General features: G+C 27.6%; 1 protein-coding gene across 50 annotated transcripts in view; it reads right to left on the bottom strand.

Annotated features, from left to right (window-relative positions):
- The window catches only part of bt (projectin protein bent), a 432,362-nt gene that overhangs the window by 386,470 nt on the left and 20,662 nt on the right, over nucleotides 1-25,230 (bottom strand). For all 50 annotated transcript variants that reach the window (XM_075363582.1, XM_075363597.1, XM_075363590.1 and 47 more), the window contains exon 2: nucleotides 17,515-17,907. In XM_075363582.1, coding sequence (XP_075219697.1) covers nucleotides 17,515-17,827 — 313 coding nt within the window. In that variant the 5' untranslated portion in view covers nucleotides 17,828-17,907. The remainder of the gene's footprint in view (nucleotides 1-17,514; nucleotides 17,908-25,230) is intronic.

The following is a 25,230-nucleotide window of genomic DNA, read 5'->3' as shown; positions in this document are numbered from 1 at the left end:
CGGTTATAGTCTGTTAAGTCACTTTACAGAAGTAAATGATAAAAAATAAAATGTTAAATGTTGTATTGGAAAATGTATATTATAATAATACATGAGGGAAAACAAAATAAACAAAAAATAATATGTACCTTATAAACTGTTATGTATATTTATTTATCATATTATATTTATCAAAATGAAGTAATAAATCTTTTAAACTATATTAAAAATTATTAGTGACTGATTTTCAAATGATGTGGAAGTTGTTCTAATAGAAGATCTTATTGAAGTCTTGCTTAAGTATGAAAATTCATTATTTTTTTCCTTTTTTTTATTTTTTAGTTTTTTTTTTTTGGTACTTTGTTTTTGTTTTTTTACTCAATTATCCAGCTACTTCTTCAATCAGTAAAATTCAATAATCCTAACCACTCAAAAACTGGGTGCCACTAACAAGAGTGCTTCAGTAACCTCATTAAAGAAGTAGCTGCATAATTAGCTCAAAAAAAAAAATTCTATAGAGCGATTTCCAGATAATTTGAAAGAAGGTCATTAATAATTTTTAATTAATCTTAAAAATGACATAAAGTTATAGTCACTTGATATCCAACTATAAATTTTTAATCCTTATGTTCTCCATGATTTTACATTTAAGGAAATTACAAGATACAAGACTTAAAAGCTCTTCTGAAAACCATGAGGTATGGATATTAAAATTATTCTAAACATACAAAAATTGTTTTTATTGTCTTGCATGGTGAACCCAACACCATGCAGCTCATTGCATAAAAGTACATGAGAAATAAAATAATAAAATATCCACCCATATAAACTTAAAAATGAAATTGGTGAACAACAAAATTAATGAAAAAAATAGCTAGGCTCACATTCTCTTCATCTGTCCAAGTTTAAGGGTCTTCTGATGACAAACCTCACACTATACAAAACCACTTCTCTGTTTGCACATTTTTACATTTTACAAAAAAAATTACTTTATTTAATTTGAAAATATACCAAAACTTCAAAAAATTAAATACTCCAAAACTTCTACTCAAATTAACAGTTTTTATATCATTTTTAACCGATTTCAAAAAAGGAGGAGATTTTCAATTTGACCCCTGTATATTTTCTCTGACATCCATTCATTACTCTTCACCAAGTAGACTTGATTAAAACTTTTTTTTAGAGGAAATTCCTCTAGTGACCCCTCTTGTAAGTTTTTCTAAACAACTTAGATGGAGTATATTTTAAATAAAAAGTTAGACTGTTTTCAAGATAATTTAAGATTTTTACATTTTTCTGCCATCATCACTTAATACTGGATTTTTATGGCATAATATATAACCTAATGTAACTTTGATATTTAAAATATTTTTTTTGAGAAAATTAAAGAAAATTACTTTAAAAATACTTGGGAAGTCCTGTATTCCAGAAAGCCAAAGCTGATGTCTGTCAGTAGCTTCTTTACATAATTTTTATCCATTCATTTACTAATTATTATCAAGATATAGGTTTCGTGCTTTGATGTTCTTTTAAAATTGGCTTTTATTATATAGAAGTTTTTTTATGCAGTCCACATTTAAAATATAAATAGAACTAAAAATATTAAGTTAAGTTTTAGAAAAAAATTATTTGACTTTAAATAAATATATTTGTTTCTTAAATTCTTGTCTAAATTTTCAGTTTTTTTTTTAAAATTAACATTAAATTCAGGGTTAGTTGATAATTGTTTTTAATTTGGGAACTTCAAAGTCAAGATTAAAAATAAATTGAAAAAGAATAATTTTTTTCTACTTTTGGCCATTTGCTAAATCAGTAATTATTTTTAACAGTTTATTTTATTTATAATATGATCATTAACCATACTTTTTTTATAACTGAAAATTTTCCTACAAATAACTATGAAATATATATATTTGTAATACATAAGAAGACATTTGGCTCAAAGTAAGGTATAATGATTCAAGATCTTGGAATGCATAAATGTTTGACGTATTTAGTTGGCTTATACACCCAATGATAGCTGAAAGGTATATTTTCCAGTCTCTCAATAAAGTTAAAAAAAAGCATTAATTTTTCTGGAAAACTGCCATAATATTATTAAAGTTAGTCATTACAATATCTTTCATTCATACATTAGTCACATTCGCTGTTGGTATTCAGAATCATATGATTATGAATGATTTTACAGTGGAATTACCACGATAAAATTCCATTTAAACATAAACACTCTCTGTAGGTAGGAGGAAAATTTTATAATGTTGGCTCATTGAAAAAAAAAAACTTTCTCATAAGTTTGTTTAAAAAAGGAGTAGTTTCAGGTAATTCAGAACTTTCCACAGATAATCTACCAAGAAGAGCACTGAGAAGAAGTCGAAAGTCACTGTATGTGAGTTTATCTACCTGTGGATGTAGTAGTTTCTTCAAACTTATTTGGGTAAATTTTTTTTAACAGATTGTTTCACTAAAAACAAAAAATATCAACCTGACATGAGCAACAAGTCATTCAGAAATGTCATAACCATTCTCAAGAATAATCAGTATTCTTAAAACCTAGATGTTAGGCTTTTTAAGGAAAGTAGAGGAATAAAGTGTTTTCAGTTGCTTCCTTTACTGAATAAAGGACATACTGTTGCATATCAACAGTCCATGGAGATATAAGTGATATTTACACTAAAAGTGATACCTTCATTTTATTGTTAATCAGTTAGTCTGGTTTAACCATTTAGTCAAGTTCCCACAACGATTTGAGACAGTGATACTTAGTGGTACCTCCCTGAACATTTATAATTACTTCGATACATATAAACTGCTTGCGATTAAAGAGATTGCAGTTGTTTTTTCTGATAGTAATGACATTCATTGTACAGCCAGGCCCTGTGATATAAGTGACAATCATGTGTAAAAATGTTTCTATTATTTTGAAAGTTTATTTTTGTTTTTGCTAATTCCTTTATAAATAATTATGATTCTTTTTTAACAATTAAAATGCATAAGTAGAACAAAATTTTAATTTTTTTGGTTCTTAATCAATCTCTCTGTTGCCATATTTCAGTATAAGTAATCATTTAGTATAGTTCATTCTTTTTAAAAAAATATGAAGCAATTTAGACAGTAAAAACTTATCTTTTTTCAATCATTTTATGTAATTTATCTATATGCATTTAAAATATCTGCATTAATTTATTATTCCATATGGCAGTAGGCTTATCCAAATTTTATTATAATTGTATAAACTATTTTTTAGAAATTCAATTTCTAAACATAGGTATTTTAAGAAGTAAAAAAATGCAAATCATTTAAATATTGAAAAATAATTTTTATCTGCCAATAACGTTTTGAAAATTATCTTGTAGATGATAAAAACACGTGGAAAATATATTATTCTACACAGAAATAAACATATTCCAGATTTATCAAAATCATACTGATACAATTCAATTTTGAAATATTTAGCTTTGAAATTTTGAGAAAATTGAGGTACACCTATAATGTAAAAATAGTTACTTTACATATCAATTTATCCATTTTAAAGTTTTAATTTAATACCGAATGAAAATTCTGATGATTTTTTTAGGGTTTTCATTATAGGTCTCCATTTATAGATTTACAATTATGACTAATAACCGTTAATAGAAAACTTAAATTCATAACTGTCAATAGTTATTGTAATTTTTATAACTGCACTTGAAGGAGACATAATTGGTGAAGTTGGACATGTCACTTCCACTTTAAGAATAATTGTGTGGTCGAAAGATAAAGGATTAAACACAGTATTATATCCAAAGCCTTCATATAGGTATGAAAGTTTTCTGTGCAATGTCTCATAATTAAAAAATTCAGAAATATGATATCAGATCTACACTGACTTTAAAAATGAATAGTTTTCTCTAGGTAAGTATTTTGTAATAAAGTTTTATTAACAGAAGTATTTGTTTATCTTTATTAATATGAATAAACAAACTATCAACAAAAAGTCTCTATCTGGGAAAAAATTTTTGAAGTTTGAAATTGTAGTATAAGAGATAAAAGACCCAAAAAACAGAAGGCCATTATTCCTTGAAATGTAATTCCCTTATGCTGCAATCATTTTTTTCTTGTTAGACAATCCTTTAATTTTTAGAAATAATCTTATTATCCTGGCTGTTAAGTAAAAAATAATGAGGGCACCACATAACTCAAAAAAAGATTACCCACATTATTTTTATTTTTTAATGGTCCATGGTAAAAAAATAAAATATTGGTTACAAAATTGTAAGTATAAATGTGCAATTGCCTTTATATGGGATCTACAATTCAGGAACAGTTTAATTTACTATCATGAAATCTGATACCATTTCACATCTGACAGTCTGTGCATTAGGAAGAATAAGTATTACTAATATTTTTTTTTTAAATTTAGAAGAAGGGTGAGAGATATGGAGGAGGTTCTGTATTTTGAAAAAGGTTAGGCTTAAAAAAATCTAAAAAAGAAACTGAAAATAACATTCTAAAGTTATACAATTCTTCTTCTTTTTTAAGTATTTTTATTACTTACATATCAGATTTTGAAATTGCATTTATTTTTTGTGCATTTATTCTTGCACTAGTTCAACAAGACATTTTGTTAAATTTTATGTCAATAATTGCTTAAAACATTATAAAATATAAAATACAATTTTTTTCATCATTAAAAAGTTTTGTTCATATTCTATTCATTTGATTATTGTTTGTTTGATACCATGAATGGAACTGATTATAATTTTTAAAGTTGTGTTTAACTATATTATAAAACATAAAATATTAAACAAATTTATATATGCTGAAACATTTCCAGCAACTGGAACAATGTTTGAATTTCTTCAAAAAATGACTGGTGATTTAATATTCTATGTTTAAGATCATTATTATTTATTTGAATCCAAAATATTCTTAAGAAGTGTGTTATTGAATTTTAATTTGGCAAATGTCTGTAGAAGTCAATGTCACTTAAAACTTAGGAAAAACAATTTACCTTTATTTCATTAATACTATAATTTACATCATTGTTCCTTCATGAAAATTATGACCACCTGCTGTAGGCCAACATAAATTTATTTTACTTCATTTAATTTTTATATCACAAAAAAAAATTATTTTATAAGTTTTATCACAGTTACATTATGCATCATCAATATTTGTAATTTTATAAATTTACCAGATTAAAAATAAAACTTCCACAGAAGGAAATATGTCTCTTCTTAAAGAGCACTGAGAAGAGATATACAGGTATATAAAATTAGAATAACTGTTATAGATAAGTGACTCATAGTGAAGAAGAAAAAACGCAAAGTGGAGTCGAGAATAATATTTGTAGTGGCTATTATTATAAACATGTGAATAGAATGGAACTGTCTGTGAAACAGTAATTTTGGCAACGTGTATGCAATATGTTTTCTTTCTTAGTCATACAATATTTTTCATACACCTACACTAACTAATCACAATACTAATATGAAACGGATTCTAATAGTGTGTTCTTTAAATAATCAGATACATTACAACTGACATATTCCAAATTTATCTAGGTTAGTGATAAAATTACACAATAACCATAACAACTAATTCAATTTTAGAACAGTTTACAAAATGCTTAGATTTACTTGTGTGAACATACACACACACACACACATACACACACACACACACACACACACACACACACACACACACACACACACACACATATATATATATATATATATATATATATATATATATATAATAATAATAAATGCCATTCATACTTTCCTAATTTTACATTAACCAATATAAATTATAGTAATCTATTAAATATTTGCAACAGAATGATATATGTCATGCACTGGTTTAATATAATGGAGAAGTATTCTAGTATTTTGGTCTTCTTAGCCAGAATACTAGAAGAAAGATACAGCAGATAGCCACAATGTAAGGCCTCATGTTTGTATTATTTTGCGTTTCGTAAAATAAGATTTCTTTCTATGATTCTAGATTTAACCTAAAATGAAAGCAGTTTCAATATGATTAAATTTTGTTTATTTTTTCTATACCTGCTTTTAATAACAAAATATTTTAAAAAAATGGTTTAAAACAAAAAAAAGGATTAATTTAATAAACAAATAACACAGTTACACTGAGTTCTGGAGCACAGTTGAAAGGATGTTGGAGTTTCAATTAGGAGGTGCATGAATAGGATCCTTACTGATCGAATAAGTCATAGAATAATTTGGAAAATATCTGTGCTATCAGGTATAACGTTATTTAGTTGAGACCTGTAAATAGCTGCTTCCCTTGCTTTTGTAATGACAGTGTGCATGTAATTGTTAGCTCCTAAGTTTACCAAATAAGGATATGTTGTTAATTAGAACCTGACAATAAATGATAACTGGGACAGAACTATTAGTTTTAAAAAAGTAATTAGTATGGGCTAAGCCTAGATCTGTTCTCTCACATTAAAAGGCAAGTATTTAACCTCTACATTAACCCAAAGAATTCAGTTGACTCTCAGTCAACTGTAAGCTGAAAGTCATTCTTTCAGCTGATACTGTTCATTACAGAACATTTTCAAAATGCAACTAAAATCAAAAATTTTAGGCACTGTCTAAGAAGTGGAAGGTTCACAAGACAAAAACACCAAGATCAAATTGTTCATTCTTTAGAGCAGTCTATTCTTGTTTAGAAGGTATTCATATGATCAAGGTTATTTTAACTAATTTTTAAGTAGAAAATAAATAAAACTGTAGGCATAAAATTTTATAATTTTTTCATAAATAAACTATTTTTGATTGCCAAAATAAGCAAAATAATGAGGGTAGTAAACCACATCATATTTACCCCAGGTTCAATGATGAAAAGTAGAATAAACAACACATTTGAATTTCTGTGTTTCTTATTCAAACAGAATAAATTTCAAAAATTGATTGTATTTAGGTGTACCTTTTACTAAAAATGAAAAATAAAGTTTTACAAAATATAAAACAACAAAAACCCATTTACAAAGTGTAAAAATCTCTAATAAATGCACATTTTGAGAGTTATAAATCAGTAGTTATAAATACATAAATAAAAGTAAATATAAATCTAAGTAACAAATACAAAAAAAAGACATTAAAAAACAATATTTATTTAGAAAAAAAAATTTGTCTTTATTAACAAAAATTAAAAAATAATTTGATCATACTGTGATCAGTTCATAGATAAAGCAGAAGGTTAGCTTATAATAAAAAGCCTAGGGGGTGCTGAGCCCATAGCTTGCAGACTTTCTGAACTCCTAACTGCAGCATATAGTCAAAACTTTGGAAAATAAATTTAAAAAGTATAAGAATTTTTCATTATGACAATAACAATCAAGAAACTTGAATTAAAAATGAAAATAGGGCAAAGCGTATTTCAGGTAAGCTGCATATTGTTCAAATTTTATTCTCTCCTTGAAATTCTACAGAGTATAACCTATTCCTTTTGTTTGAAAACTATGATTCATTTTTTACTGGTCTGAATCAATTATTTTTCCATATGAAGCATTCAATAAAGACTTTAATGTCAGTTAAACATTTAAACTTAAAAAAGCAACATTGTTCCTTGAATGGTTTTTCAGAAGAATTACCTTCCGAAAAAAATATCAAAATACATTTTTCAAATTAAAAGTGAAAACATAACATTTGGGCAATTTCTAACAAATTTTACTCCATTGATGCCGAATTTGAACCTAATAATATTACAAAAATTTTTCAAAACGTGCTTTATACTTTTTAGTCATACTTTAATCAAATTTTTATCATACGTTTCATGAGCTTAATTAGCAGGTTAATTTGGATTTCAAAAGATAACATCCTATATTGAAATTTCTAATATATTTATAAAATCAAACAAATTTTTAACCAAACATTTACTATTCAAAGTAATGAAATAGAGAAGGTTTTGCATAGTAAAGTTTTCAGTGAAAATTTAATCAATAGGCAATGTCAGGAAGTATGTTAAATTATTGCACCTGCAATAATAACTAATAATTAATTTATCTCCCCCCTCATGCAGGATGATGTTTGCAAAAGTAATGATTGAATATTGTATTATCACCCGACCTTAGTAACTGTATAAATTTCATCAATAGGCCATGTCAGGAAGTATGTTAAATTAAGGAGGCAAGATTTGAGGATAAACATGAAAAAAAACATTGTGAATTAAAAAAAGCAAGAAAAAAAATAGTTCAAATTCATGTTACCATGTGGTCTGCAACAGGTTAATGAATTATTAAAACAGCTCATATTTTCAGCTTTGATGATGTAGTCTGCAACACCAAAACTTCCATGTGGACAGACCACTATTCCTTATCAATATCATTAATATTCAAAAGGATAAGATAGACTATTTCAAAGAATATTGATACAAGAGTTTTCAACAGGGGCAAAAGTATCTCTCAAGAAAATTGAGATAAGATAAACATTTATTGTTCATTTAAATCTTATAAGAAAAGGGTAGCTTCACAACTGCCCTATATTTTATGAACATATTCTACTTGTAACAAATGCTGTCTCTACTTTTATGACCAGTTTACAAGCAATGGTTAACCATTGCTGATGGCTGATTTCTCTTGCTTTCTCTACTTACAATGACAATGATTGAGCTTATTTTTACCTTAGAGTACCTTTTTTAAATTAACATCTTTACAACTACAATTAATTAATTTTCTAACAATCAAAATGCATATATAGTTTCAAATTTTTACTACTGTTAACAATTCATGAGCATTTTCATTGTATTATTTCAATAATCATTAACTTAGCTCACTTATATGAAAGGAAATACGATAAATTTTAAAGAATCTACAATTTTTATGCACATATAGCTTTCTTTGTTTTCCTTTATTCTGTTTATTTACCAGTTTTATTCTGTTTACTTTATTTTTGAGAGATTCAATGATATAATACATGTATTTTTTTAAAAATCTCTTTCTTTCCAGGTGATTTCTAAAATGAAAAACCAGTTAGTTATAAATTATGCTATGAAGAGATTTGAGAGGAAATGAATGAAAACACATGAAATATGTCAGTGAATTATGAATAAATAATTCAAAAAAATTCCTTAATGTGATTTTCTTTTAGAAACCAAAATAGATAATTTAATTTTAAATAAAATAATTCCAACATCATATGCAAATATGTAACTCTTATAAAGATTATCAAGATATAATAATAACAACTTGAATTATTTCCAAGATTTGAGTAGGCTATTTATTCAGAGATTCCAATCTGGCGGTGGTCTCAAGTTAAAAGAGTATTTTATCTCTTCTGACCATTTTACACGCAGTTAATTTTAACATTAGTTTTATATTACATTTCATATAAAAGAATTCTATATATATATACATATATGTACATATAAATAAGTATAAAAGTATATATACATAAATAAGTATATAAAACTGTCAAAAAATGTACTTCAATTTAGAAATAGAAGCTTTTAAAATAATATAAAAAAAGACTTAAAAAGAAAAAAATGAAAAAAACATAAGTATATAAAAAATTTAAAAAACATGTCTCGAATAGATATTTTTCTTTTTGCTTAGCTAAGAGTCTATTTTTTATCAGTACAGAGTAAATTAACAAATGAGATTAAGAAAATTTATTATAGTTCCTCCTTTTGTCTTTTCACCTATAAATCAGTCACCATTAAAAACCGATATCTTTCAAAATAGCAGGAATAGATATTTTGTCTCATGTCAGAATTTAACGGTTTAGTTATGTGTCTGGCAACTCGTAAAACTGTTAATCCCCCAACAGTTTCTCTCACTCAGAATTATTTCATAATAAAAAAATATAATTAACATTTAGCTGTAAAATAAAACCCTTGACAATTTGGTTCTGTTCCAAATTTTTTTACAAGCCATACTAACAGCAAGAAAATAGGCTAACACAGTTAAACAAATATATGTATGCTATTTATTTAACTTCAGTTTCAAAATAGAATATGATTAAAAGGTTTTATGTTATTAGCATTTCCTTACTTTTTCCAGATTTTTTAAATTTCATTCGCTAATTTTATTAAATGTATATTTTCTTTAAAAATAATGGTATCTAGTATCTGTTAAAGAAAAATTTATTTATATTTTAATATTTTATTTTGCCGATATTTATCCTTGTCAGGTGAATCCTAAAATGTTTGATAACCAAATGTATACATAGTAATCTGCAAATTAATCCGAACACAGGAATGTTTTGTTTATTTCTACGTTGTGGCTGCACTGCTTGACCACACCCATTCTTTAAGTTGTCTGTATAATGTGAAGTTATTGTTCTTTGGTTATTTAGCAATTTGTGTGTTGTTTTATAAATAGTTTTTTGTGAAAGTTAAATTTTTTATTACAAAATCATATTTTTGCATTTTTTGTTCTGTGTGCCTTGAATATATGATAATGGACATAACTCCAAAAAAGCGGTTGAAAATTGTTTCTCTTTCTGAGCATACCGTATGACACAATGACAAACAATTCTTAGTGTGGTCTTGGACTGGGGATTGTGAATATCATCTTAAAACAATTTAAAGCAATTGGTTCCTCCTCATCTCAAAGGAAAGGCAAATGTGGTCGTAAAAGAAACGCTACTCCAACACAAGATCGGTTATAAGTGAGAAAATGTAAACTTGATTCAGGATTATCTACTGTGGACTTAAATTGACAATTAGCAGCCAGTGGAGCAGATCAGACATGAAAACTCTTAGATTGCGACTTCTTGCAGCTGGACAGAAAGCTGGTTGGTCAGCTAAAAAGCAACATTTAACACCAGCAATGTGCAAAAAAAAAGGCTTATGTGGGCCAAAGCACATGCTAATTGAACTAAATAAGACTGAAAAAAAATGTTATCTTTCCCAACGAGACACATTTTAATGTTCAGGGGTAAATGATTCCAAACATTCAAAAAGAAGCAGATGAGAATACATCATCAGCTTATATCCACCAATCAGTTAAACATCCCCAGAAAAAAATGTTTTGTGGATGTTTCACATTTGAAGGCCCTTGTTCATTACTTCCAGTAGATGTAATGTTGAAAAGTGATGGATATAATTCATGATTCTGAAGGAAATATTTGCGACACAACTTTAAAAAAATTCCCACAAAGCAATGGAGCATTCCAATAAGATTTTTGTCTATGCCATACTGCCTAAAAAGTGGAAAAATTGTTCAAACAATGAAACATTAACGTGCTCCTATGGCCATGCAACTCCACAAACTTGGGCAATAGTCAAAAAACAATTCTCAAAAATTAATTATTCCACAATAATTGACCTCATTAAAGCAATAATATTGATATGGTTTCATGATGAAAAAAAAAAATGTGTAGTACACTTGTTGAATCGATGTCAAATTGTATATGTGAAGTGATTAAGAATATAGGACATATTAATTACTACGTGTTCACAAACTGAACAGGTATGATTTTGTTTCTTGTTGAGTTATGTCGTTTTTGATAAGTTTGAGATGCTTTTATCATCTTATAGAACTTATTTTTATTATAAGCTAAGATGCTCACGATGAGCTACAATGGTCAAAATATTTGGGTTACTCTTATTTCATTCTCAAATCACTTTCCTGTTGAACCTATAATACTTCATAGCATACTGTAATCTTTCTTCTAAAAAACCAAAGAATAACATGCTTTTTAAAAAAACAATATTAATCATCAGCCTTGTAAATTTTTTTTTTAAATTATAAAAATATGTCATATAAAGTAATACATCCAACATCTTATACGTTCTCATTGTTCTCCCCTAATACAGATGTTTTTGTCCCATGGTATTCTACTTATCGGTTATTTTTCATGTACTTCAGTCAAGATTTTTATAAATTACAAAAATAGTGGTATAATAAGAAAATGTGTAAAGTATTTTAAAGTAATCATTATTATGATGACGATAAAGTGATAATTGAAATAAAATTTCATTAATGTTAAAAATTAATCAAAAAAGGAGGTTTTCTTTTTTATAATTTTACCAATAAAATAAAATTTCATAGTTTTACAGAAAAATGATCTGGGAATAAAATGAGATCAACCTCAAGCTTTATCTTTATTATGAAATTAATAACTCATAGGTAAAGATATAATGCAAAAGTAGAGGAAATTATTTGTAGGGAAAGTTTTTTCTATATATTTATTATTTTAAAAATAGACAGCACATTAAATCATCTATGAAGTATCTAATAAAATTTATTCTACATTATATTCTAACACTTACCATTAAAATTTAAAATATATTAAACAGAAAAATGAAAATGACAGTAAGTAGAACGTCACAACATTAATTCATTAGACATTTAATTTTTTCCATAATCTAGCATTAAACCTATTCATCTGGACCAAAGTTCAGTGAAACAAGTAATCGACCACTGTTACTGAAATCTATAGGAATTTATTTATAAATATAGATGTAAGACTATAATTCATAGATGGTTGTTTGATCGAACAAAAAAAGAAAAAAAGTTGTTGTTTGATACCCAGTTTGATAATATGAATATAATGTAATACACTACAATTTTAAATTATTTTATATTTTAATGAGTTATTCAATAGAATAATGTAGTTATTTTACGCAATAAAGGAACTGTACACTGCAATAATAACATCTTTATTTAATTTCAAAATAAATTTTGATTAAAACAGAAGAATAGATCTTACCATTTTCAATAAATGAATGCGTTTTCATTTTTTAAACTTGGAATTTTTAATTTTATTCGTTTTGTGTAGGATTCAATAATTAGTATTGTGACTCATAATGTAAACCATAACTTTGACTTACTGTATCAATTAATATAATTCTGATATAATTAATTAAAAATCTATATTTACATGAATATATGTTTTTATATTTTAATATAATGGAATTAAAGAAAAAACGAATTGTTCAAAACCCATTTACCCAGCAAAAATTTTGAAATTTTAGAACTAAATTAAAAAAAAACAAGAAAAATACACAGAAGCTTAAATTAGAATTTTCTAAATTTTAAAAAAATAATTTTATTAGAATTATGATTTCAATATTATTATACATTATTTTATTTTAATATAAAAAAAAAAATAATGATAATTATTTACTGGTGAATACTTCATATAATTATTGTATTATAGTAAAAGGTTATTTGTTCATTAATATCTTTATTATGAAATTTCCCAAGCATTGAAGTTCAAAGCATCTTTTGCTCACTTTCAGTTCATGGAAAACAAATGCAAGACAATTTAGCTGCTCAGTTGGATTTAATGTACTTATTTTCTTACATGGATTAATTGAGATCAATATTTTTACCTTTATGTTACAACAGATTTTAAAGCAAATAAATATCTTCTAAAATGTCTTTATATTTCCACAGTTTTTCATTAACTTAGGACAACAATCTGATCTCATATCCTGCTTTACTGCTGTTTGGTATGTTTTGAAAAACCATAAACGCTTTCGACACTTATTTATGTACAGAACAGTCGATTTAGGACTGTTCTATTGCAGCCCTAAAATATATATATTTTGTTAGAATTGATTTTTTTTCTTTTTTTACAAACTCCTTATTTTCTTTTTATATTCTTCGTTGTGTACTTCCGAAGAGATCTTTGCTTTTTTGAACGGACCTTTTATGAAAATTATGTTAAAATTTAAAAATTATAGCGATAAATGTTTGCTATCTCTATAATTTTACAATGTTAATTAACTTTTCATAAAACAAACCCTTCTGAAGAACCAGAACCTTCTGAGAAATACCCAACGGAAATTATAAAAAAGTAAAAGCAGTAAACGAAAAAATTAATCTTTATTTTAATTAATCAATTACATTCTGCTGCAATATGTTAAAGTATGAAATGAATACTTTTTTTTTATACGTGAACACGCACACATTACTTATGGAAGCTTAACACATATCAGTAAGCAGTGTTAAAAATTAATACATATATAATATTAATGATTCTGTAATAAATAAATTTGAAAACTTGTTTTTTCGTGTTAAAGAAGTCATTTTTAGAATTTACACTAAAACAATAATTAGCTTCGTTTATTAAAATAAAATGATAATAGAAAGTCAAGTTATCAGATATAATTCGTTTCAAAACCTACTTTATAAATAATCCGCACAAGCTTATATACGCATGAACGTGCTTATTATGGTATAATAAGTAACATTTAAACACAATAAAAGACTAAAACCATAAAGAAAAAACTATCTTATAACCTCTTTGTAAAATGAAGGACTAACAGAAATAATACATGAAAAGATTGTAAAACCAATAAAAAGTTTTTGTATTTCAGTTATGATTTAAATCATTTTAAAAAACGCTCAGAGATGGAACTATTAATAAGCTACATCGTATTTGGAATGGATTCAAAATTACTTAAATTTCCAATGAAAATAAATGCACTTCTACGTCATTATTACAATACCTATTTTGTTTTATTATTATTATTATTATTATTATTATTATTACTATTATTATTATTATTATTATTATTATTATTTATTTTATTATTATTATTATTACAAAACCTATTTTGTTTTCCGTTTACTGGTGCACGTACCACTGTGCTAAACTATTTATTAGACCTTGATTTTTAACAAAAAATTTGTTTAATTAAGAAAAAAAAGCTGACAACACAGTTGTAGGATTTTCCCGTCACGCGGCTCTTTTCTTATACACGGCTTACACACGTGCACATACAATTTAAAATATTTATCATTTTATTTATATGCAATATTTTTTGTTTATTTAATTCAATGACTCTAGCTAAAGCGCGTGCACATACCGTAATTCATTCACGTGGGTGTGGCGGTACTAGCGACCACTTTAATTGTTATATATTTATTTAATTCTACCCCTCACCTGTGACGTCACAACATAGCAGACGATTACAGCACTAGTTCGGCCGCTAAGTGGGATTTGGTATGTGTGAGGGGGTGGCTGGTTTAAGACCCCACTTTGATGGGGGAACAAATTTGTGGATCCAACGAGATGCTAATAGAAAAAACTGCAACGAAAAAGACTTCTTTCTATACTACGCTAACTATTGCCTTCTACGATGTGTCAAAATTATTATTTTTTGGAGTGGGGGTGCAATTTAGCAAAACACGTTTTACCCAAAAGATGTTTTTTTTAATAATTTTTCACAAAAATATTTTTTAAAAAAATGCAACGAAATCCTTTTGTACTGCCTTTTATAACTCTTCAAAATTAAAATAATTTTTAGGGGTGAGGTGTAATTTGACAAAAGTTTATTTTTTACAAAAGTTGTTTATTAATATTCACAAAATAATAATAAAAAAAAACCTTAATTATGCAAAATCTGGAGGCGATTTCGTTTTCCCCCTGCACCCCCCACCCAATGATCTTTTGAATTGAAAATTTAGTAGCATCAATTCCCCATATACACAAGTAATCTAACCAAGTTTGGTCAAAATCGGTCAAGTAGTTCTGGAGATATAAGAAGATTTACACGCCGACGTAAATACATACATACGTACGTACATTTTGTCGCGGAAATTTCGATGCCATTTTTCGGTTTTCTGGGGTCCTTGGGAGTCAATTCGTTGAGATTCGGTAAAAGCCGGATATGGTAGACATGAAAGTAAAAAGAAATGAATTAACTTTAAATAAATCTGTGATCTGTGAATTAAAAATTTATGTATATATATATATATATTTATTTATTTATTTATTTATTTATCTGGATTTTAGAAGATATATTTGCAAGTAAAATGTAGTAATTACTACTGCCAGAGAGAAATATATAGATGCGTAAATGTAACAAATTAAATATAAAAGCTTCGGTAAGTTAATGAATCAGAAAAATATAATACAGAATTAAAACGTTAATAATCTATCCGTCTTATAATCCACTTAGGCTTTTTATGACAATATTTATAAAATATGCAATTCTCAGATTAAAAAATGGCCTTCAAAGAAAGTATTCTCGGATATTTTTAAGTATTTAAACATTATTTCATTCGTTTAATAAAAGGGCTTATACTTAGTTAATGGAAATTGCTATCTTCGTTCCCAAGAAACGTAACGAATATCTCAACTCTGTGATCCTTAAATTAAGAAGTAAAGAGAATTTTTTTGAAAAAATTAAAAAAAAAAACAAAGGTTTTTAAATAATTATGCAAGACATTTTTTTATGAATTTACACCGAAGAGGTAAGCAACGTCTTATTCGTGCAGTTCGATTACTAATGAAAACGTTCTCTAGGATAAGGTACTTGTAAGGTTAGGTATGTACCTCTATAATATAAGAGGTGATGAAGTGTATTCTACAAACATCAGTCAACGAGATATTCTGTTAGGCCATGTAAAGGGAAATTTGATACCACTGTCCTTTCACGGATACTACTCTCTCTTTTTCTGTTTAGCTTCCGGAACAACCGTAAGGTATTACTTCAGAGGATGAATGAGGATGATATGTATCAATGTAAATGAAGTGTAGTCTTGTACAGTCTCAGGTCGATCATTCCTGAGAGGTGTGGTTAATACCTAAAATGGAGGTTAAAATGGCGGTTAAAATGGAGGGTAGTAGAAAAGCTTACAAGAAACGGTTTTCTCTCTCTAAAAAATGATATATTCCCGTGCTATCGGTGAAGTATCCCAGCCAAGCTAACTACTGTAGTAATTTGGAAGTGAAGTAATTTCCCATCGTGGTGATGTGCTATCTTTACATCAGAATTTCAAAACCAACCAAATAAAAATGAAATTCAGTACTAAAAAAGCTAACTTTTTATTCTACTTACCAAAGGGAGAGTTACTATAGTGAACATCATTACTGACAAAACCAAAAAAAAAAAAACCACAAATCTGGCTATTAATAGTTTACATCAGATAGTTTATACGCGTCATATCTATTAAGAAACTGGGAAGTGGTAAAGTAAGAAATTATCAACGTAAAGTAAAAAAAAAATTGCGCAAATAAAAAAAATTAATCTAAACTCAAAATAGGAAACAATCGTTAAGTCTTGTAAATTTTCAAAAGATGTTTTTAGTCCTTAACATCAAAAAGAAAGTAAAATAATAAGTTAAAATATTTTTTAATAGGATAGATAGATTTTAATGTAAAAAGTAGTCAAAGAGGAGTTTATAAAACAAACGAACGAAATTCATTGGAAAATAGTCGATAAGTGATTGAAAATAATTAAACTTTTAGCAATTTATAATGTAGTTTACATAAGAAAGTACTTTGCATAATTTTGCAGTTAATTCTAGATAATACATTTTTTTTTTTTTGCCTTCGGGATCACCGTTAGGATGACATGAAATGGCAATTTTGTAGCTTGTGAAAATGCCATTCCTGACCGGGATTCAAACCCGGGACCTCCGGATGAAAGGCCGAGACGCTACCACTTACGCCACGGAGGCCGGAAATTCAGAATAATACTATCTATAAGTGATTTTTAACATCGATTATGGTAGTTCGAATTTAAAAAATGTTACATTTAAAGAATATTACTTTAATTTTTATTGCAGTTCTAGACAAGATTAACAAGTAAATTGACTATAAATAATAATAAATCTTTGTAACTTACGACTAAAGTTGAGATTGATAGATGCCGCCACTTCACCCATTTTATTTTTGGCCTTAACTTTGTATAATCCAGCGTCTGATTCGACAACATCGTCTAATTCAAGTACAACTAGAAATAAATTTGTTCCGATTGTCTGTGTTTTCATCACAGTCCGATTGTCCTCAGATAACTGTGTTTCACTCCGGAACCACGTAATATCGGGCTTCGGAGAAGAAAGTATTTTGCACTCAAAAACGAGTCGGTTGCCTTCATCCTCTTGCCGAAGTTGAGGCTTCTGCGTGAAACTCGGCGCGAAGTCCTCAGCCACCCCCATCGTGCTGGACGATGGTAGACGCCTAGGACCGTATCTCGAATCGTCAGTGTGTCCTGGCCACACTTAGGCCATCAGATCGCCTGAAAAAAAGTAAAGTAATATTAAAATAATTAATTTTAAAGTACATTTAAAAATTAAAAAAAAACAAAAAAAAAACTAATATACGATACAAAAATAATTTCTAATAAAAATGTTAAGTAACACGAAAGAAGGGTTTGCTTGTACGATATAAACATAAAATAAAATTTTTTACTTTAATCGAATCGAATACAAAATTTTTAGATGAATAAATGAGTTAAGTAACAATATCTGATGTAGCTACATTTAATCCAGACCCGGAAGACATTAAAGTGAAAGTAAACAGTTCAGATAAATTCTGACTTCGCCGGGTTAGGAACATCTTTCACCAAGATAAAGAAGCAGACAGAACCGAATAATGCTGGTTAATTACATATTAATCCTTTGGTAGTAGTACTGGCATCTATTAGAAATATTAACCAAAAAAATCTTCTTAAGGAAAGATTTCCCTCGGTTAAGGGAGGAGTTTGACAAATTTTTCTTTAAGTTAAAGACCACAACATATAAAAAAAAATCTACTTCACAGATATACTGTAAAGTCATATGATAGATAGAAATAATGAAATATCCGTCGTAGAATCTAATAAAAAAGAAAAATTGTCAAATAATTCTTACTGATACGGATAGTAATTTTATTTTTAGCGAATAAAAAAAATGCCAAACGGATACGACCCTAGAACTGAAGAGAAAACTTAATTAACCGAACTCAAAGCTGGGTGTATACAAAAAAATATTTTTATGTAGCTTTTTGTAAGAGTTAATAGTTTAAAAATCAATTACAATTTTTATTTATGCAACTGATTAGTGAGAAATTTTAGTTCTTTTTTTTTAAATAAATCGTTTTATAAATTTAATATTCTTGAAAATTATCTGATAAGTACCATTGTTTATCGATAAAGCCTATAATTAAACTGAATAACAGTTGATATTCGTTCGTTGACTTCTTTACCGATTTTATCTTAAGAAATAAGCGTTGTCCTTCCCCCTCCTATAGTATTTAAATATATCATTTTGGCCAGTTAAATTTAATTCTACGCTAGATCACTTGTCTGGCGATCACATTAATTTTCCTTTTCTTGATTCTCAAATCCTCATTAGCCTTCTCTTTCTAACACTTCTATCATGAGCTAGAACTTTGCTACACTTCAGCTTCATAATCTTTAACGAAATCAGGTCACCTGCAAATAACAAAGCCTACACATATACCATCAACCGGTTCGTTTTCCTGTGTTTAACTCTTTTCTTTATTAATGAGATTAACAATCATTAATAATAATAATAATAATAATAATAATAATAATAATAATAATAATAATAATAATAATAATAATAATAATAACACGATCGCTTTTAAATTAATAATAAAAATTAAAACATACAATATCAGGTGAAATGTTAAATAACTTTAAATATTAGAAGGTCTTAAATTTCCATGCGTTAGTTTTAAAACTTGATACCAATGATAAAAACATAGCTAATATATATATATATATATATATATATATATATATATATATATATATATATATATGTGTGTATATAAAGCTTTATTTATGTATAAAGCTTTTTACCTTTAAAATTTGTACTAGCCCCAATATTTCAGGAATAATAATACCGGTAATTTTTTTATAATACTTTCTTTTAATATTAGTGCCATTTTTCCTGGTTTTCTAGGCTTATATAGGATCTGGTGGAATTTTTAAATACCTTCTCTATAACAGAGGTATCAGAGAATACTAGTAGACTTACTAATCATTTTCTATATTAATTAACTTCGGCTTTAATTTAGAAACCGGTATATAAATTAATGCGAACGAGGTCGCTGATTTCGTTCAGATAACATATTTTAATCAATTTTAATGCAATGTAAAGTTTAGTTTTAAAAAGTTCTAAATTTTGTTGAAATCTTAAAAAGTCAAGGAATTTTTCCCTCTGTAAGAAATACTAGGTAATATCTTAGGATTTTATCAGCTAAATCACTGGTACGGATCGACCGGTCGGGAATTTTTTAATGCTAAATAATTTGCAAACCGTATTTTCAGTTAAAAAATATGTGATTAATAATAATCTAAACGAAAAAGAAAAAGTCTACTTTTCTCCGGAAAAATAATATTTCACTCGGGTTTCCTGAAATTATAAATATTAAAATATTTCTAGTACCAAATAATTCGTTGAAATCGGGCGAATAGAACTCTAGAACTAAGCGTCTCTAAAAAAAAACTTTAATTTTTTTCTAATAAAAAACTTAATATTTGTAAATATTTTCATTAATGTAAAAACTTAAAAGATACCCTCGCTTTAGGTAAATAATATTTTTTAACTCCTAGGAAAATGAAAACCGTGCATAAATAAATTTAAAAGTTATTTTAAATTGGAATATAGTAACGTAAAATATTATCTGATTTAAAGAAACATAAAACATGATTTGCTAATAAAATACGTTCATATTTATAAATAATATATTTTAATATAAAATATGTTTTCACATTACTCAAAGTAATTTTTGTAACGTATACATTTTGTTACGGCTCAACAAAATATATTTTGTGTTTTTACGGCGTTTTCCACAAAAATAAATAAAATAAAGATAGTGCTCTTTACATATTAAACTTCTACGAAGCGATTTGTAATGTACACATTTCTTCGTTCTGTACACTATGTTAATATGAAAAACATCTGTTCAAATGTTTCCAAACAACCACGAATATTTCCCGATTCATAGCCATAGTTTTTTTAGTTATGGAACATTAAAAAGATCGACTTGAAATACTTTAAAACTTAAATAAATAGTTTTCTTTCATTCCTACTTAGTAAAAACACTACAAAACCAATAATCAACAGTAAAAATCATATAAATTTAAAAAAAATGATTCCATAGCATTATCTCTCCATATATAATACGCTAAGGAAAGGCAAGGATTATGCACCATTTATAAGACATCATCTATACAAACCCCCATAAATGTGGTATTGCTGGATAGGAGATTATCCCCCGGGTGTGCATCAAATAGATTTAAGATGAAAAAGAAAGTGAAAGAGTATTTAAAGTGCAAACAAGTTAGTTAAAATTCAAATTTGTTTCACTGGCCCACTGATCCGTCCAATCGCCACCGTCCGCTGTTATACAATCAGAATCAGTTATTTTGTACTAGTTCTATTTTTATGGTATATAACTTTCTGCACATTTTTTTCTGTAATATCATTTACATACTTTTCCTCTGTTTAGAAATAAATTATTACTTCAGTTAACGTGATTTGTTTTCATTTTTATAAAATTGTTAACCCGTTTGTCGCATCATATTCGAAGTTACTTAAATTAAAAGAGACAATTTCCGAAATTTTCGCACGAGTCCAGTTGTTACAGTAAATTTCAAATAAGATGAGAAATCTCTTTTATAGGATAAACTACACATAACCAACAACGGACGACTATCATCAGTGTTACTATTGTTTTAAGATCACTCTTAATATAAGAAGCCATTTTATACTCCCACAAAAATGGTCTTCAGAGCATCTAGAAAAATTAATTTGCATTATACTTATACTATTTGGAAATCGATATAACGCAATCGAAAATTATAAATAAACAATAAATATCCACCGTCGAATAACAATAATATGTTTTCTAACCCTATAAATAAATAGTAACGTCATATGTTAATTATTTAAAATTAATGTTGCATGATTATACGAATAACATGAACGTTTCATTCCATTAAAAATACAACAATATTATGTAATAAAATAAAATTCAGCTACATTTTTAATTTAAGAAGTAATTTCATCGTAATATTTAACTTATAATACTGATCTCTATCGCCTAATAAACATAAGAATCGATTTTAATAGCATTTAAGATCGACGTTTAATGGTTTTATTTTCACAAGGAAACATATTAACCACATCCGGCATTTAATTGAAAAACAAAATAATGTACGCAATAAAAGTAATTTAATGTTAATAAATTTTTAAATTGGTAATTTAAATTAAAATATTTCATAATATTAATAAATAATTGATAAAAATAGATTTGAGCTACTGGAGATAAGAAAAAACAAAATAGAGTGAAAATATAGACATTACAAGGGATTTTATAACATATATTCGTCGTAAGAGAACATAAGAATAACTGGAAACGAATTTTATATATATTAAGAGACAGATACTGAAACAAGTTCAAATAAAGAAATTAAAAATAGTAGAACAGATGGACCTAAATTACCTATTTTTGTGCAAATCATCCACCGATTTCTTTATTAAAAAAAAAAAAAAAAAAATATTTTTAAACTGGCTAATGAAAAACGTACTGAACGGTTTGAAGATTTGTTTTTACGCCGATTAATTATATAGTTCATAACAGAATATTAGAGAAGCCACTACGTTTAAGTACCGATGAATAACCTTCATACGTACTAATCTTCACAAAACTCTCTCTTTTTTTTAATTTGTATACTTTTTATAAGATGTCGAAATGTGCTTGATATTTTATTATTCAAGGGAGTAAACTTTAATTCACTTGAATGATTCATTTTCCCCTGATAACATAAATTAATTTTTTGATAACTTTTACGATTTTACGGAGAGAGTGCAGACTCTGCATAACTGCTATTAGATCGGCATATTTGTCCTGCTCTTTGCTTATTGACCGACGGACTTCGATAACTAGAAGGAAAATCCGGTGAGCGTTAAAACTCTATTTTTCCACCAGACATAAGTATCTAGTCAGTCGTTGAAATGCTGATGTATTTGCTTTAGCGAATAATTATAAGCAGCAAAATGTATTTTGCGGATAATAACCAAACAATTTTGGGAAAGTTTTATACGTTGTACAAGTAAATAACTTGCTTGAAGAAAATCAAAAGCAAACAGTATTCGGACAAAAATTTGTAAGATAATTCCTTTTTTTGCTGTTTAGCTTCCGGGAATCACCGTCAGGTATTACTTCAGAGGATGAATGAGAATGATATGTATGAGTGTAAGTGAAGTGTAGTCTTGTACAATCTCACATCGACCATTTCTTAGATGAGTTGTTAATTGAAACCCAACCACCAAAGAACACCGGTAACCACGATCTAGCATTCAAAACCGTATAAAAGTAGCTGTTTTTACTAGGATTTGAACGTTAGAACTCTCGACTTCGAAATCAGCTGATTTACGAAGACGCGTTCACCACTAGAACAACCGGGTGGGTTATAAGATAATACCTGTGTTAAATCAGTTGAAAAATGCAAAATAAAGTTGTAATAATTACAAGACTAATTTATTCCAGTATTTTAATAATTTCACATGAGAGTACTTTACAAATATCAATATTTCGACCGAATTAAGTTCTTTCTTCATAATCAAATAAAATCAAACACTCTCAAGTCAAATTATTCTTAATGTCCCAAACTCCGACTGATAGAAAGCGATCGCGATCTACATTAACTGAATATTCGCATCGCCTGTCTATATATTTGTAATCAACGGTCGATTTATCTGTCGGAAAGATCCACCATATAATGAAAATGGTACCCTTAAGACTTCTACACGATCAAAAATTACGAGTCGGACTTGCGGGTACAACTTTGAAGAGACCAGTGATCGTTTTTCTAAGATTCTGTTTATCGATTAAACGCTCGGTTCCAACAAACCGGTGTCACACCGCCACTCCTGATTTCTAACATAGTTTCTGTAACAGCGGAATCATCTCAAAGGATTTTCAGCATCAACGATCTTAGGATTTGAGCTTTTCGAATTAATGGATGCGTTACTGGAGTTCCTGTTATGGAGATCACATAGTATTCGAGCAGGTTCGAACGAATGAAACCTCAAATAAATACGTAGTTACGAATCGACCCGCATCATAGATCGATTTGTGTTTTGAAACGATCCAAGACTGTACATACGTACGAGGAAATTACTTCCACATGTTTTATAAGTTCTTCAATCGGTCTGAAATTTATATTAAATATTATTTAATATTAATATTATTTGTGAAAAAGACCATCAGACTGTAAAGTCAAATGCATAGCGAATAAACCGTTGAGATAAAAGTCTTTCAGAACGTAGAATTGAACGTTGAAATAAGTTAATCAAAACAGAAAACGATCCTTTGACCGACCTAAAAATAGACATTTAAATAAATTCTTACTTTACATTGATCGAAGTTTACGTGCGGGAATATGGAATGGACATTTTGTACCTTATAAAAAATGCTATTCTTGACCGTTTTTCGAACCCGGGGACCTTCCGTATGAGTGGCTGAGAAGATGCCATTCCACAACAGAGAACCAGATCTAAAAGTAATTAATTAACAATGATGAAATCAGTCACTTAAAAGAGTATGCAAGACACTTAAAGTCAAGTATCTTGACAAAAATCTAGTGAAGTTTTGCAACCGAGTCGTTTAGGTTTTTTGAAGTTTCAGTTTAGAATATAATATACTATTACGACAAAGTAATCATACCCCCCCCCCCTTATGACGTCAGATAAAAATCTCATAACAGTAAATCTTAATTATCTCTATTTTATCCATAACTGTTATGTTTCTAAACAAGAAAACATTTACTTATTATTTTAACGGGGGTTTTTCAGCTGTAATTAAGCGATTACGTCTACACCCCACACATCTTAATTAGAAAAAATATTACTATTCCAGTTAAGTGTCGGTCGTGATCTCTGACTATATATCTTAATCTTATTTTACTTCAAAAAACATAAATTTTGTAACTAAAAGCTTACTTTATTCTATCTTAAGGGAATAATTTATATATCTAACTTTCAACGACACAAAAACTTAGATGTATATAAGTGATTGACATAAGGTAGGAGAACGTTTGATAGACTCCGAATAGAAAATTAAAAATTTCAAGTAAAAGTTATTTCTAGAGTTTAATTATTATCCGGCTGTAGGGATACAGCTAGTAGATATTTTAAGTATTGAGATGTTAATCGAATACCGATTAAAATTATAATTATTGTGGAATATTTTCATATTTCAGCACGTGAAAAAATAACTACTGAATTATCTTAAAATGTTTCCTAACAGTAACTGAAATTTATAATCCGCATGGAAGTTAAATTAAACAGGACCAAGGACACAAAGATGTTACAAGACATCAAAACAAGGTAGTAGTTAATTTAGTGACCGTTTTACAATATTCGATTAAGATATAACTGAACAAATTTTTGTAAACACGTACTTTCTGTAAAACGGTAAACTGACCTATAGTCAAGTTCTATCTTCTGAAACTTTTGCCATATATGTCTACCTCTGGTCATTCATCAGCGAATTATAACTTCCTACAGTCATTCTTCTCCATCAAATGAATATTATTATAGTC

Source organism: Lycorma delicatula, chromosome 4 (assembly GCF_047948215.1).
Source record: "Lycorma delicatula isolate Av1 chromosome 4, ASM4794821v1, whole genome shotgun sequence".
In the NCBI taxonomy this organism is placed as follows: Eukaryota; Metazoa; Arthropoda; class Insecta; order Hemiptera; family Fulgoridae; genus Lycorma; species Lycorma delicatula.
Note: the sequence above shows the minus strand (reverse complement) of the source record. Positions and strands in the feature narration are given on the sequence as shown.